At 37.5% G+C, this 16,975-nt stretch overlaps 1 protein-coding gene across 1 annotated transcript; it reads left to right on the top strand.

Annotated features, from left to right (window-relative positions):
• Nucleotides 1-14,268: 14,268 nt before the first annotated feature.
• LOC139716957 (uncharacterized) lies at nt 14,269-16,637 on the top strand. The gene is made up of 3 exons (XM_071628481.1): nt 14,269-14,287; nt 14,763-16,381; nt 16,614-16,637. Exons 1-3 carry the CDS (start codon nt 14,269-14,271, stop codon nt 16,635-16,637), a joined length of 1,662 nt encoding a protein of 553 aa, XP_071484582.1.
• Nucleotides 16,638-16,975: the final 338 nt, after the last annotated feature.

Genomic DNA, 16,975 nt, shown 5'->3' with positions numbered 1-16,975 from the left:
ATTCATTTTCCAGGATTTACTCCGTTCATATAGAAAATCCACACAGGACTGCAGTTTCTTTGCTAATAATTTCAGATTTTTACAAGAAATTTACAGAGCAATATCATCAGCATATATAAATGTAGTAGCAACTGATAATCCTTTGGATATATCACTTACGTAAATATTGAATAACAAAGGACATATAACACTTCCTTGAGGTAGTCCTCTATCATCGGTACGGAAGTTGTTAGAGAATTGTCCTTTAACTCTTACATTAAATGATCTGTTTGATAAAAAGGATGATATCCATGATAGCAATCTTCCATTGATCCCAACCATCTTCAACTTCCTCACCATAGTACACTTCTCAATAGAATCATACGCTTTATCTAAATCCATTAATAACACACCCAAATAACCTTTATCTATCATACATTTCTTAACATCTGTATCCAACATGACTATCGAGTCAAAGGACTCCTCTGCCCTTTCTGAATCCTGATTGGTATTCAGATAAGAGATCGTGTTTTTCTGCATACCATTCCAATCTCTTGTAGATCATCCTCTCCATGATCTTACACAAATATGAGGTTAATGATATATGTCTATACGAATGAGGATCTGTCTTACACTTTCCTTGTTTTAGTATTGGATATGAATCGCATGTAACCAATCGTGTGGAAGATCAGAGGTCTCCCAAATACGATTGAACAATTCCAGTATTTTCTGCTGAGCACTTTTTGACATAATTTCAATGTGGCGTTTATACAAATGCCATCTAGACCTGGAGTCGATTCCTGTGACATTTTAAGTGCTAGTCTAAATTCACCAAAATTGAATGGTTCATTTAAGCTGTCAGATACATTTATACTATGTAAATAGGAAGCATCATTTTCCTCCGAACTGTTTTCATTGTATCATTTTCTTGATAACAACTACCCAAAACATTTGCGACTTCAGATTCATCAGTAATATATAATATGTTAACATTCATAATAATAGCTTTCTCGTTATTACTATGCTCTCCTCTCATTTTCATTATCTTTCTCCATATTTGCGCGACTGGAGTAAAACAATTCATACTTTTACAATAATTTCTCCAATAATTCATTTTAGCCTGTCTAATAACACGCTGCGCAGACGCCTTTTTCTGGTTATATTCACATAAATCCTCATATTTTCCCGTTCTCATAAATTTTCTTTTTACTTTATTTCCAACTTTAACTGCATCCCAACAGTCTTTATTCCACCGCGGGATTGAGGAATGACGTTTTTTGTTTCTATTTGAACAATCTACAGACGCCTTCTCAACATCAATTTATATTCACTCTGCACATCATAAGATTCCATTTTCATTAAAAAACGATCATCAATCTCTTGTTTATATATACTCCAGTCAATTTTCTTGTAACATCTCCCATCATATGACGTTTCTTTCTTATACTCATTTCCGGATACTTCTATAGTAACTTCCACGGGGAAGTGGTCACTTCCGAATCTATCCGAAATGACACTCCATTTACTCTTAACGGCTAACCTCCTACTCACAATAGTTAGATCTAGACAAGAGAGTGTACCAGTATGAGGATCGAGTCTTGTCGGATCACCATTGTTCAGTACGACAGCATCGTTTTCTGAGAGAAAGGAGACAATTTCTTTTCCATTTTTATCACAATAATCACTACCCCACATTTCGTGGTGGCTATTGAAATCTCCGCACAAAATAATAGGTCTGTTTATTCTATTCCAAATCTCACTCAAATAATTACACGTTATTCTTTTGCAAGGGTTGTACAAATTAATAACATTTTGTACTAGGTTTTCAAAAGAAATTTCCACACATTGATATTCTTCATCCGTAGGAGTATCAATCAAGCGATAATTGAGGTCTCCTCGGATATATGTGGCGCATCCACCGCTATTTCCTGTGATTCTATTATGTGGTATACAAGTATAATTTTCTACTTGCACAACGTCATTTTCTTTAAACCATGTTTCCTGAATACAGATGATATCAAATTTGCTTGTATGGCATGATGCTATAATAGGTAAGATTGTAGTTCGCACCCATCAGAAGGGAGTCCTTGAGCATTCCATTGCAGAAAGGACAAGGGACCCATGGTATAAGCTACTATGTAAACATCATTCAACAATGCATGTATGGTGGAGGGGTCAGTGTTTTTTCCAAAACACTTCTTCGCTGCATCCACCACAAGTTTTACTAGATTGATGTAGCACGTTTCTATATAAACGGGCGAAAAGTTTTAATGCTTCCTGGCATGGTTACTAAACTAGGCCACAATTTTGTGAGAAACCCAAAATATGTCTCCATAACACAAGTTAGGATTAGTTCGAATAAGATAAGAATAAAATGTCAATTTTTTGGCACAGTTTAAGTCTAAACCCAGCATAAATACTGTAATCATCAATGTTTTCCATATTTTCACTAGTTTTTGCATATTAGATTCAATCTTATGAATATTCATGATCGATACTGTAACGAATCGAATGACGTCGTTCTGTCGTCTATACGACCAGTCACAAGCATTAAGACTAGTAAAAATCATGTCATATCAATATGATTATGAAAAGATTATTGATCTAGGCAAGTGTAACATATTCAATTTTAATTCAATAAGTATTTTGATGTCTTTTATCTATTTCTACTATTTTCCAAATTATAGATTCTCTTAAATGTTGTTTTAAAGAATTCATTTCGATTCCATCATTCATACTCGATTACAAATTGAGTGTGTCGTTATTGTTTGCTAGCTGCGTGATATTTCAAACATCTTACAAAATACACCTAGTACAAAATAGATATTGGGACTATCATTGTGTCTAATTCCTATACATTAAGATACACTTCACAAATATCATACACGATAATTGCATGGATATACTCGTCCGTTGTTTGTTTGTTTGTTTATTTGGTTTTTTTTTTTGAAAATTAATGATCAATATAGAAACCAACAGAAGACAAGTCCCAGCGTTTATTGGTATCAGATTTCCAGTTAGGTTAATGAGTTTAAATGTGTACAAACTATTTGTCGTCGACTTACACTCAAGGAAGTGATGCATGATTTCTTGTGTTGAAGTCGTGCAGTATCGTACTTAAACACACACAAAAGAATAGTGTATACACATAGAAAGTGATGATATAATGAGGCTATGATAGCACTTCACCCGTATGAACTTTATTATATCAGCAGAACTATATGTCAACAGTGTGAGAGAAAAAGAAATGCAACCCACAGCTGCGATTCTCATGTAATATACACATTTGTTGATGCGATGTGAAAAGATCGTTTTATTATGTGCTGTCATTTCGCAAAAGATAATCTTATTTTTTTAATGGTAAATAACAACATATTAAAGAAAGCTACTTTACCCGATATTAGCCAAATTCAAGATCTTTTCATTAAGTTGGAGCATCGAGCATCACATCAGAGTCACAAACGCTACTGACGAGTTTTATGATATGCATTTATAGGAAACTGACATATCACTACACGTTTGAATCATGATATTTTAGCCAGAGTGTTCTAGCTTCATTCAAAGCCTGGACAAAAGTACGGAATCTACACTGTAACATGAGCAATGTTGCAGCCGTTTTTTTTTTTTTCTTTCTTTGTACCGAAAACTCGACGGGCGCCTGACAGCGCAATGATTGCACCTTTCTTGCACTTGGTGTATGTGTCTATATGTGTGTGTGTGTGTGTGTGTGTGTGTGTGTGTGTGTGTGTGTATGTGATGTGTTCGTGTGGGTGTTATGTTTGTACGTTTATGTGCTTGTGTGTTTTGGGTGTGGTAGGTGTGCAGTATATCGTCGCTTGCAAAAGTCTTGCGCAACACCCAACATCTGGGGTGATGAGGGGTAGTATAGATAATCTTGAATGGCTTTAAATGGTAATAACATTGCAAAATTGAGTAATAACAGTCATCTCGTAGCAATCCAAGCAAAATTGTCAAGCTCCGCAAATTACTGTTATCACCGTGTTGAAACCAACACTTTACCGAGTTACATCGGGGTGATAAGGGTAATAATAGGGTAATGTTTTTTGAATTGAATTGAATTTATTCGTTTCATGTCCATTTTCAATTGCATTGTTGTTTACATATTGACACATAATATTACAGTAATATATCAGCATGAATTGACAGAATATAGGGTACTTATACAAAGAGAAATGGGGTGACCCAACTAATAGCTTGTAAAATTTGTAGGTCACCATGACGAGCAATATTCATAATAACGTATAGAGTAATTGAGAATATGACATATATACAGACTCCTGAAACATAATTACATAACTTGTACATATTTACATCTTAAAGGTAGTAAACATGAATGAGAAAGAGAGGGAGAGAAGGAGAGAACGAGAGAAATAGAGGAAATAAAGTGAGAACCGAAGGGGGGAGAGAGGGGAAGAAAAAGAAATAAAGAAAAAAAATAAACAGTGGAATTGAAATGAATAGGAATTCCACATGAATCATATACCATGTAAATGTTGATATAAGATTACCTTATAGGGTAAAAGTGTCCAGATATCTGGTACAGGATTATAAAGGCTAGTTACATCGTAACATATTTACTCAGAAGACTTAGTTTCAATTTGCATTTGAATGTTCTGAGGCTTGTGGTTTGTTGAAGAGAATAGGCTAAAGAATTCCAATATTTTGGTCCAGCAAAAGCAAGTGTATTGTGTTTAAAGTTGGTTCTAATGGATGGTAGGTGGTAAGAAGAATACTGCCGAGTGTAGTAATTGTGCCCTTGTTCATTCATAACCAAAAGTGACGAAATAACCTGTGGAAATTCAGAATCCTTCGAGCTGTACATAGTGGATCCTAGATTCATAAAATATATATCCTGTACTTTTAGAAATTGATTTTCATAGAAGAGTTCATTAGTGTGAGAACGTGATGTTGCACCAGAAGTAATTCTCACTACCCGTTTTTGGAGTATTAATAATTTATCCCAGTATAATTTTGCCGAGTTTCCCCAGGCAAGAACGTCATAATTGAGATAGGGTAGTACAAGGGTTGAGTATAGTATACGCAATATATTCTTTGGAAATATAGATTTTATATTATTGATAACGCCAACATTTCTGGAAAGAAGTTTACTTAAGTAGCATATATGCATTCTCCAATTCAATTTGTTGAATGGCTTTAAATGGTTATAACGTTGCAACCTTGAGTGATAACAGTAACATTCATGCATATTCATGAATATTCAAATGAGAAAATGTGTGACCTAATCTTAGTAACCATGTCTTCACGTATTACAACATTTTTGGGGTATTATACAGAATGTGACTGCTAGTACTTTAGATGGTAGGACACACAGATTAAGTTAGGGTAGGACTAGGATTAGGAGTAGGGCATATCAATTAATCCCAAAATTGTGCCTAACATAATCTTATAACTAATTATATGCCCAATTCAACCCTTAATCTTTATTTTTGATAATATCGTGTGGTGATAACAAGCACTCAAAAAAAAATAAATCCGGGTCAGAACTGACCCGGAACTGGGTCCGTTGGGGTCACACACCGTTCCAGGTCAGAAATGACAAGGAATGGGGTCAGATATGACCCCATCCAGAGTCATGAATTGGGTCAGGGTGACCCTGCTCTCGTCTTCATGACCAAATTCCGTCATTTTTGACCGGTGTGTGATCCCTACATACCCAGTTCCGGGTCAGTTCTGACCCGGATTTTTTTTTAGAATGTTGTGGGAATGTGACTAATATCGGTTACATCATACTGGGTATTTGGGAAATGCATAATAACAAGTGGTAATAACTTGGAAATGCTGGAAATATCGGTTACATCATTCCAGATAATATCAGGGTAATATTGGGTAAATGCAGTAATATAAGGTTATAATAACGTGGGAAAGCTGAAAATATCGGTTACATCAAGCCGGGTAATATTTGGTAAATGGAGTAATACCGGGTTCGGGTAATAACGGGGAAAGAATTGTCTACTATTTCCCCGCTATTACCCTCTGGTGTCACCGTGGTAATAACAACGTTATTACCTGTTGGGTAATAATAATAGTGGGTATTATAAAATGGGTTCAAGAATGTAGCCAATTGGAAGCGCTGAAATGAGTCACGTGTGCGTGCATTATTTTCTTCAGGTAAGCACTAAGAAGAGTCTCTCTTCCACCTCCCTGGCCTGACGTACGTCACAATGTTTTACACTAGCAGTGCGCACTCAATCAGTTGTTACAAGTGCGTCACGCGCTACTATACGCGCTGTCAATCCTGTAAACAACTTCTAGTTCGGGCCGCGGGCTGCCACAACAGCCGGCGGCCTTTCTTGTGCATAACAGTACGTGGCGTACGTATACTCTTATACGTACGTACAGTACTTATAGTGTGCGGGATTTCCGAGTGCGACGTGCGTAAATGTTTGGGACGAACATCTTCGGACATCTTGACTTTTGAGCGAGTGCTACATGTAGCTGACTGGTATTGACCCACAAAGGTACGTGAATAATGCTCTTAGTTTTCGACCCATTTTATAAAACTAATGATGCACAGGATTATTTCGTGGCGTTAGTGAAGGTGCGGCTCACTCTCGAGTATTGACAACGGTTGCAAACATGCACTCGGCTGCGCCTCGTGCATGTCGCACCATTGTCAATACTCTCGAGCGCGCCGCACCTTCACTAACACACTCTATCCTGTGCATCATTAGTATAATAACGGGCAAAAAGCTCAGTGGGTGTGATCTTAATTTGTTAAAATGATTACCCCCCCCCCCCCCCCCATGCTGGATTTTATATAAACCTGGCAAATAAGGGAAAACAGCTTTTTCTACTAACAGTACATATTACTCATTACAAAGAATATCGATATTTTCATGTAAATCACAAAATGGGCCCTTTCGGGCATTTATCCCCAATTGGTCAGGGTCAAACCTTGGTTACCAACAAGATGTGAGTAATATTACGTCAATTATTCCAATATGACACTTATCAAAAGGGGATAGCAGCGACATCTATTTGTAAAATGCCTCTATTATGGAAAATATAGAAATTTGAAAATACGTCACAAAATGGGCCTTTAATTTTGGGCATTTATTCCATATTGGCCAGGGTCAAACCTTGGTTATCAACAGATATGAGTTATTTGATGTGAATTATACCAAAAACCTGGCCAATAGGAGAAAACAGCTTTTTCTCCTAACACATATAACTTAATTAGAAAGAATATTGATATTTTCATGTATATCACAAAATGGGCCCTATCGGGCATTAATCCCCTATTGTCCAGGGTTGAAAGTTGGTTATCAACAAATATGAGTTATATTATGTATATTATAACAATATAAAACTGGACAGTAGGGAGAAGGAGCGACATCTACACTCAGCGAAAAAAAGAAACTAAACACTTTTTCAAGTTTATCTGTCTCATAGACTATCTGACTAAAAATGATGTTTTATCTACCATGTTAAAGGTAATTTAATTAGCTTCCAACATAGTAGGTCAATGAAAATGTTAACTTTACGCATGAGTGAACATATTCGTTTTTCTCTTCCAAGGTACAAAAGTAAAAATTGCAAAATGGACAAGTTGCTATTCAAGCGTATTTGCTCTTCCATATTATAATGAGATAAAAAGACAAATTCAACACAATAGAAATGCTAATTAATTTGAAAGCATCAACATATGATCTCAATAATGTCTCTGCAACCCTCTAAAGATACAGAACGGCAAAAAATAATGGAGCAAAATGAAGAATCTTCTGTCAAATCTGCAGTCAAAAGACATAAGAGAAAAATTATGGTAACAAAGAAAGTTAAATTTTAAACGCTATTCTAATTTAGGAAAATTTGAAATAATATTTGGTTCTTGAATTTGTCTCGGGATTTCTTAAATTCCTTAATTAAAGGTAAAATGAAGAAATTCTGTCGATTTTATCACCTTTACGGCTTACTCCCTATGACATTTAAAGTTTGAATTGATGGAAAATGCTTATATTCCATCTTCAGTTTCCCCACTATGTTTTTGTTCTGAATATAAAGGGAAACAAGGGAACGGAAACTTAGTTCTGCTATTTCATTCATGTCTCTAATTGCGTTAAATTGGTCTTTTGTTATCATTGCTATCTTGGAGGCCATTTGCAAATGAATTTCAATATGTCCAATTCTGCAATGTTTACTTTTCTGCCTTGGAGGACAAAAACGAATGTGTTCACTCATGCGTAAAATTTCCCTTTGTATAAGCCTACCAGGATGGTAGCCAATTAAATAATCTTTGATGCGGTATATGACACATTCATTTTCATCAAAATCTTCTATGAAAAACATCAGGTGGAAAAAGTGTTTACTTTCTTTCTTTTCTTTTTTTTTGCTGAGTGTATAAGCGATATTCCTCTATTCATGCCGTCAAACCCCCGTTTGAGGCGAGACTCCATCGTCAAACGAAGATGATGGGGTGCTATACCCCCCTAACGATTCCTCGTTTGAGAGTTGGGAGTTGATGTACTCGCCCGCTGCAAAATAACTTTCTACTCAGGCGTGGCAAACCTGGAGGCCAAGCCAGGGTTTAATGACCGCAACAGCTGTCATATTACGTAAGAGCATGATAAGGATATTTGCCTGTGGCAGACCATTGAAAGTGCACTAAATTTTTTCTATTCTTTCTAAAGTTGTAGATTTTATGTTCTATTGAGAAATTCTATAGTCATCCGTTTTGAATTTCGAACGAAAAAATTTGACCTATAAATAACGAAAATACAGGAATAAGCATTGTAGAAGTTTGTCGACACACACACGCACCATGGAGCTACATAGCCCATGCCAAAACCAAAACAATCTCCTCCTCTCGCGGGTGCCCCCCCCCCCCCCCCTGTGGCGGTGACTGATGCTTAGATTAGGCCAGGGTCAAGAAACAAGTGTTTTATATCTTTGGTTTTCAAGTCCTTGATTGCCAAGATATACACTGGCATTGTCTACAGGGGTGTAGCTTCTTCAAACGAGAGATTTGCCTCATCTATGGAAAATACACAGATTTCCGAATATATCTTAAAATAGGTCCTATTGGGCCTTTATCCCCTATTGGCCAGGTTCAAACCTTGGTTATCAACTGATATGAGTTATACTATGTCAATTATACCTCTCTAAAACCTGGCCAATAGGGGAAAACAGCTTTTTCTACGAACACATAGAACTCAAGCACAAAGAATATCGATATTTTCATGTAGGCCTATATCACAAAATAGGTCCTTTCGGACATTTATCCCCAATTGGCCAGGGTCAAACCTTGGTTATCAACAGATAGGGGTTATATTATGCCAAATATACCGATATGAAACTGGCCAAACGGAAATAATAGCGACATCAATAAGTGATATTCGTCTATTATGGAAAATACACAAATTTCCGAATACATCACAAAATAGGCCCTTTTGGGCATTTATTGGCCAGTGTCAAAGCTTGTTTACTAACAGGTATGAGTTATCTGATGTCAATTATACCAATATCAACCTGGCCAATAGGGAAAAACAGCTTTTTCTACTAACACATATAACTCAATTTAAAAGAATATCGATATTTTCATGTATATATCACAAAATGGGCCCTTTCGGACATTTTATCCCTAATTGGCCAGGGTCAAACCTTGTAACCGGAGGGCCAAACCCCAAAAAGTCGCTTACTTAACGAGTGAGTTGCACTCTCTCTACAAACTAAGTAGACCATGCTTATTTTCAAGTTTTTATTGTAACAAACAACATTCCACTGGTCTACCTCAAAAAATTTGTTGCGAAAGCCTCCAAATCCAAGATGGCGTCCAAGATGGCCGCCATATTTACTGAATTTGTTATTTGAAAGATAGAATTTGATTGAAAATTCAGATTTCAACAAATTTGATGTCATGTGAAAGAAAATAAAATTTTCTACAAGTTGATACCATTTTTGTGGGTTATTGTGATAATTGGATTGAGATTTTAAGGAAAAAACACTCATTTTTTTATATTTTTCTGAAAAAAGGAAAATCATGAAAATGCTTGATTCAGCATAAATCAGAGAAAGACTGAAGGATTATCTTGAAATGTTTCAAGAATTTTTTTGACATATAATTAATATTTGAAGAAATTTAGGGGGGAGTACCGTTTTCGGTTCAGGAGTTATAATGTCTCAAACTTGAAAACTCACTATGTAAAAATGGCCACTTTAGTTGTGACAAGACCTTGTTGGTCGTAGAAAAAGCCTGCGCGCGCCAAGACTACTACACGCACCACTGGCACTGGCGCTTGTGGCAGTGCCAGTGGTGCGTGCAGTAGTCTCGGCAAACGCAGACTTTTTCTTTGACTAACGCGGGTTTGTGCCTGCAAACTAACTCTTCATACCAAGTGGTAGATCAGGTGACGCTGATTGCTATTATTTCAAAGTAGATTGTTCTGAAGCAGATGAGATGAAGCAAAAAATATCTTTCAAATAGAGGTAGAAGCTTGAAACAACCTTGCTATAGAAAGTTTAAAACAAAATTTTGATCAATCACTAAAAAAAAATTCAAGATTGCAGGCCATCAAAGCTGACATAGTGTTTTGCGCCAAAGTAAATGTATCATTTCGATTTTGATACAATTTTGTCTGTTTTGCTGTCTCATATGGTTTTTATATATTCTCAACATTTTAATGCCATTTTAAACCATCTCAGGTTTTTATGGAGACATTTTTCAGAATGCACCATGAATATTTCTCTAAAAAGTTAAAAAAATAAAACTAGAAATGTTTATGAAAACCATGCAGAAATTAACATCTTTCCCATATAATCAATATTTGGAGAAAATCAGAGGTCAGTATTGTATTTGGTTCAGGAGTTATAATGTCTCAAACTTGAAATCCCATTTTACATAATATGTTATTTACATGCATCTGTTCCCAAAGACGTCACAGAGGGTCAAATCCAAGATCGTGCTTACTTTTCGAGTTCCACTCTCTCTATAAACAAGACCATACATAATATTAAGCATACTAAGCAATGTTCCGTAAGTAGGCCTATACACCTCAGTAGATTTGTTGCAAAGTACAGATGCGGTCCAACAGGGCCGCCATTTTATTGAAATTAACATTTCAAACATAAAATTTGATAGAGACATTGGATTGCAACAAATTTGATGTCATATGAAGGAGAGTAAAACTTTCTAAAAGTTGATACCACTTTAGCTGTGTATTGTCACTGATAAATTGGGAGGGGGGATTGTTTGCTTCTCTTTTTGGGGGGGATCCATATTTTTATATTGTTTTGAAAAAAGGAAGACATGTAAAAATGCATGATTTAGTATCTATCAAAGAAGAACTGAAGAATTATTTTGAAACCTGCGAATGAGATTGGGATTTACTGAGATTGAGACATAATTCATATTTCTGGAATTACAGGCAATATCATACACTGTTGACAAGTTAACATCTAAAACTTGAAAAAATTATATTTATGCATTATAAATTTTGCTTACAATGTGTTTACATGGTCACATGTAATACTGTAATGGTCTAGTGACTTGCAAGTACCTGCAAACTAACTTTTCATGCCAAGTGGTAGGTGACGCTGGTCGCTATTACTGTAGCATTTCATCATAGTAGATTGTTCTGAGGCAGATAAGATTGAACAGAAAGTATTTTCCAAAAAGAGGTAGGAGCTTAGAATTTGGCACAATTTTTGCCAATGTGTAATATTTAGCGATAAAAATAGTATCCACACAAAATTCAAGATGGCGGTAATTAATCGAGGTTGTCGTTCAAGGCATTATTTACCATTAGTGCACGTAAAACAAAAACCCAACTTTACTTAATTCCTCAAACTAGTTCTAAACTGTGAGTTAGGGATTAATGTACAAACTTAAATCAGTATAATTAATGCTAAATATTGTTAGATATACTAAATAGATCTGATAAGAATGTTTTTTATGTCAACAGTTATCATTGTTATGGTTTCTTGAAAAGAAATGGCGATATCTCCGTATGTTTAAGGCTTTATTGTAATTTTTTTTACATGGTAGAATGTTTCGTAATACAACTAACCTGCACATATAAATCGAATGTGATATCTCTCCCACTGGTAAACAATACCTTTAGTGTGTTGCGTCAAAGTTATCTCAACTTATAACTTTTAATTTGATATGTTTTTTTAATCTTCTTATGTTGCTGTCTATTACATGTTTCTATACATCCGAACGATATTATACTAGTGTAAACCATATTGAGGGTCTTTTTTTTTTGGGGGGGGGGGGTGGAGCTCATTCCAGTGTTTGGGTAAGGCCCAATCTTTAATAAAAAAGAAATGCTTCTGTATCAAAGATATGCTTTTTTACTTGTATGTTACTCTGCTGCTGTAGAAACGTGAATGATGATGGTATATGTGTAATAATGTCTGATCTGTAGATGTCCTTGAAAGCCCTTCTGATCCGAACCCCCCCCCCCCCAAAAAAAAAAATCCAACATGGCGGCAATTTCTCAACTTTGCTCTTAAATGTGTTGTGCGAAATTACTTTTCAGTATATTGTTCGAATAAAATTGTCCAAATTGATTATTCGTGCTGTATATGCACATTTACAAATAAGCATGCTGAAACTGTATTTTCCGTTATCAGATTTTTCTTACATTGTTTTTAGGTTGATTTCATGTGGGTTATAGTGTCACAATTGATCTGAACTTATGCCATTGGTAGATGCTTTCCTGTATTAGATATCAGGATCACTCGAGAGTGAAAATGTTCATTTTCATTCATTTTAGAGTGACCTCGGGGATCACCAGAAGAGTGACGAGTGATCCCTAAGGCAGGGCTCGACACTAACGGTGGTCCGGTGGCCCGGGGCCACAAAAAACGCACGTCGGGCCACCAAAATGTCAGAAATGAAGAATTTGGTGGCCTGATCGGGCCACCAAAAAAGGTCGGATATTTGCCTAGTGTGGAGCTCTGCCTAAGGTCACTCTAAAATGAGTGAAAATGAACATTTTCACTCAAAAGTCACTCCAATTTCACTCTAAATTCACCGTTTTCTGTTTTTCACTCCTCACATCAAAAGTAAAAACTTCCACTCGATTTGTTTTTTTCTTTTTCGGAGAGTAGAATATCACTGGTTTAAAAAATGTGTCCATAAAAACTTAAGATGGTTTAAGATAGCACAACAGACAAATGTGTATCAAAAACGAAATAATACATTTAATTTGGCGCAATACACTATGTCAACTTTGATGGCTGTCATCTTGATTTTTTTTTTTTGAGCGGTTGATCTAAATTCTGTCTTAAACTATCTATAACAAGATTGGTTTCAAGCTACTACCTCTATTTGAATTTTTTTTTTTTTTTTGCTTCATCTAATCTGCTTCAGAACAATCTACTTTGAAATAATAGCGATCAGTATCACCTGAGCTACCACTTGGTATGAAAAGTTAGTTTGCAGGCACAAACCCTTGTTTGTCAAAGAAAAAGTCTGCGTTTGTCAAGACTACTACACGCACTACTGGCGTTGACACAAGCGCCAGTGCCAATGGTGCGTGTATTAGTCTTGGCGCGCGCAGACTTTTTTACGACCAACAAGGTCTTGGTCACAACTAAAGTGGCCATTTTTACGTAGTGAGTTTTCAAGTTTGAGACATTATAACTCCTGAACCAAAAATAGTACTGACCCCTAATTTGCTCGGAATATTAATTATATGTCAAACTAAATTCTTGAAATGTTTCAAGATAATCCTTCAGTCTTTCTCTGATTTATGCTGAATCAAGCATTTTCATGATTTTCCTTTTTTCAGAAAAATATAAAAAAATGAGTGTTTTTTCCTTAAAATCTCAATCCAATTATCACAATAACCCACAAAAATGGTATCAACTTGTAGACAATTTTATTCTCTTTCATATGACATCACATTTGTCGAAATCTGATGTTTCTATCGAATTCTATCATTTAAATGAGAAATTCAGTGAGAAGAGAGAAGAGAGGGCGCACCCGCGGCAGACGGACGTGATTTCTGGGAGCTCTGATCCAGTGCAGTAACTATCCGTCTTAATCTTCTGATTTTGATTTGTATTTTTGATATTTCTGCAGTCATAAGTATTATTATATATTTTTCTTCTCTGATAGTAAATTTGTAATCATGACTTGCTAGTTTTTAAAGGGCTTTTTGCCTCCCCCCGACCACTCACCGAATTCAAGATGGCGACCACATTGCCACACACACAACCGGCTCTAGTTGCAGTATGGATGCTTGTCTTCTGCATAGGATACACCATCTCTTCACCATCGCATGATACATCACATTCGCCATCATGTGCAGCCATTACCATGGTAAGCTGGAAGTTACATAGATCTACAATCAAGACTCTACAGGAATGTTTTAACTGTAAACCTACCAGGTCTCCATGCAGTAATATCCAGGCCACATCAACTAGACCAGCCCGCATGCCACGTTCTAAGAAGCATCTTTCTATCTATGTGCTACTTATCTTACTGGCAGGGGATATCCAGATGAATCCTGGGCCACTTGGTAGCGCTATTTACCCCTGCGGATACTGCAGTAAACCAGTCACTTGGTCACAAAATGCTGTTTGTTGCACTAACTGTAGCATTTGGTATCACCTTTCTTGTGAAGAAATCAGCAGCAGGGATATATCACACCTTGGACGTGACAGTGTAGTTTGGCACTGCTACAAGTGCAACTGCCTTAGTGTGGACAGTTTTACCTTCAACAGTTTCGAACTGCAAACCTCAAACACGTTCTACCCATTGTCCTTCACATCTGTGGACTCTTTTTCATCACAAGATCCCTTCAGCCCCACTTACACCAGCAGTCCTCGGATGCAAGATCAAGCAGCCACCAGTATTGATAACTCCTCTACAACATCATCATCTGGTGGCAGATCATCCAGTAACTCGTGCAGCCTTCATACCACAAGACCAAGAAATAAGACCAATCTCCGACTCCTCACAGTGAACTGCTGTAGTGTGAAAGGAAACCACTCACAGTTTAAAGCAGCAATTGAATATGTGAAACCAGATATCATATGTGGTACGGAGTCATGGTTGTCTGGAATCAAGCCTGGCAAGGATCCCGAACACAATGCCATCAAATCAAGCGAAGTCTTTCCACCAACGCATGCCTTTTATCGAAACGACAGAGAGACCACCGGTGGTGGGGTCTTCGTTGGTGTTAGAAAGGACATGACATCTGAAAGCCAGCCGTCACTTACGACGGAATGCGAGGTAGTTTGGACCAAAGCCAAGATTCAAGGGAGCAGGGACCTCTACATTGCATCCTTCTACATGCCACATAGACACTTGGACAGCATCCGCAAATTGGGAGACTCACTGCAAAAATTGCTTTCCCAGCCCAAGGAGAAGCATATAGTGCTAGCGGGGGATTTCAACTGCCCCGACATAGACTGGGAGCATCTGACAGTGAGGAAAGGAGCACCGGATAGGGAGGTACAACAAGCTCTCATTGACATCGCCACTGACTATGGACTGACACAAATCCATGATCAGCCCACCAGGTTAGAGAACATTTTGGACCTGGTCCTCACCAATAATCCATCTTTGGTGAAAACTTCCACAAGTATCCCTGGAATCAGTGATCATGCGATGGTGGTGACCGACTTCTGTATCTTACCTCAACTCACCACACAAAATGCCAGACGTCTCTATGTCTTCTCCAAAGCAGACTGGAAGAAAATTCATTCTGAAGCTTCTCACCTCTCCACCATCATACTAGAAAGAAAGAAACAGGGGGATGATATATGCTCATTATGGACCACCTTCAAAACTTCACTCTCTCACATCATTGATGAAAGTGTCCCCTCAAGAACAACAAAGAGGAGAAAGTCCCTCCCTTGGTTCAACCACAAACTGAAACGTATGGTACGTCGAAAGGCCCGACTGTATAAGCAGGCAAAGAGAAGCAACGACTGGGGCAAATTCAAAGACTTCCAACGGAAATGCAAGAGAGCATTTCGCATAGCAGAAGAGGAATATGTCAACACTTCCATTATCACAGGGCTTGACAACAACAACTCCAAGCCCTTCTGGAGATACGTCAAAGCCAAGCGGCAAGACAGGACAGGACTTCCACCACTCAAAAAAGATGGGAAACTCCTACATGACAGCAAGGATAAAGCCCAGATTCTTGTGAAGCAGTTTGAGTCAGTCTTCAAGAAAGCAAGTAGTGACCTACCCACTACCAAGAGTTGCAAACACCAAATCGAACCTCTAACTGTTACTGTGGAAGGAGTTGAAAAGCTTTTAGCTGGTATCAACATCTCTAAAGCAGTCGGCCCAGATAACATCCCAAACATCATCTTAAAAGAATGCTCCAAAGACTTAGCTCCGGGATTGACCGAGATATTCCAACTGTCTGTATTAAAAGGCACCTTACCCCCTGACTGGGTAAAGGCAAATATCACACCTGTCTACAAAAATGGAGACATACACTTGGCAGAAAACTACAGACCAGTCTCACTCACGTCAGTAATCTGCAAACTCCTCGAGCACATCATTTGCAAGCATATGATGGACCATTTGGAGACACACAATATCTTAACATCTCTAAATCATGGGTTCAGATCAGGTCACTCTACCGAAACTCAACTGTTAACTACTGTCCATGATTTTATGACAGCCTACAACAAAAGGAAGCAAGTAGATGTTGCCATACTTGATTTTTCGAAGGCCTTCGATACAGTCCCACACAACAAGCTACTACACAAACTTACTGAATATGGGATCAAAGGCCCCCTACATAGTTGGCTGCAAACATTCCTCACTACCAGGGAAATGTCTGTAGTAGTGGATGGACACCAGTCTGCGGCAGTGCCTGTTACATCTGGCGTCCCACAAGGCACAGTCCTCGGCCCATTGCTTTTTCTCTGTCACGTAAATGACCTTCCATCCTGCGTCAAATCACAAGTACGCTTATTTGCTGATGACTGCCTACTATATAGGGAGATCGGATCGCAAAGAGATCACCAGATACTCCAAAAC

This window comes from Diadema antillarum, unplaced genomic scaffold (genome assembly GCF_040938485.1).
Source record: "Diadema antillarum isolate AM-2024a unplaced genomic scaffold, OU_Dant_1.0 scf00000071, whole genome shotgun sequence".
Lineage (NCBI taxonomy): Eukaryota > Metazoa > Echinodermata > Echinoidea > Diadematoida > Diadematidae > Diadema > Diadema antillarum.
The sequence above is the reverse complement of the archived record's forward strand: the minus strand, read 5'-3'. Positions and strand labels throughout refer to the sequence as shown.

Excerpts from the sequence above, each read along its gene's own strand:
- LOC139716957 (XM_071628481.1), top strand. Across the intron at positions 16,382-16,613 it reads GCACCTTACCCCCTGACTGG|CCTACAACAAAAGGAAGCAA; the intron begins GTAAAGGCAAAT and ends ATTTTATGACAG.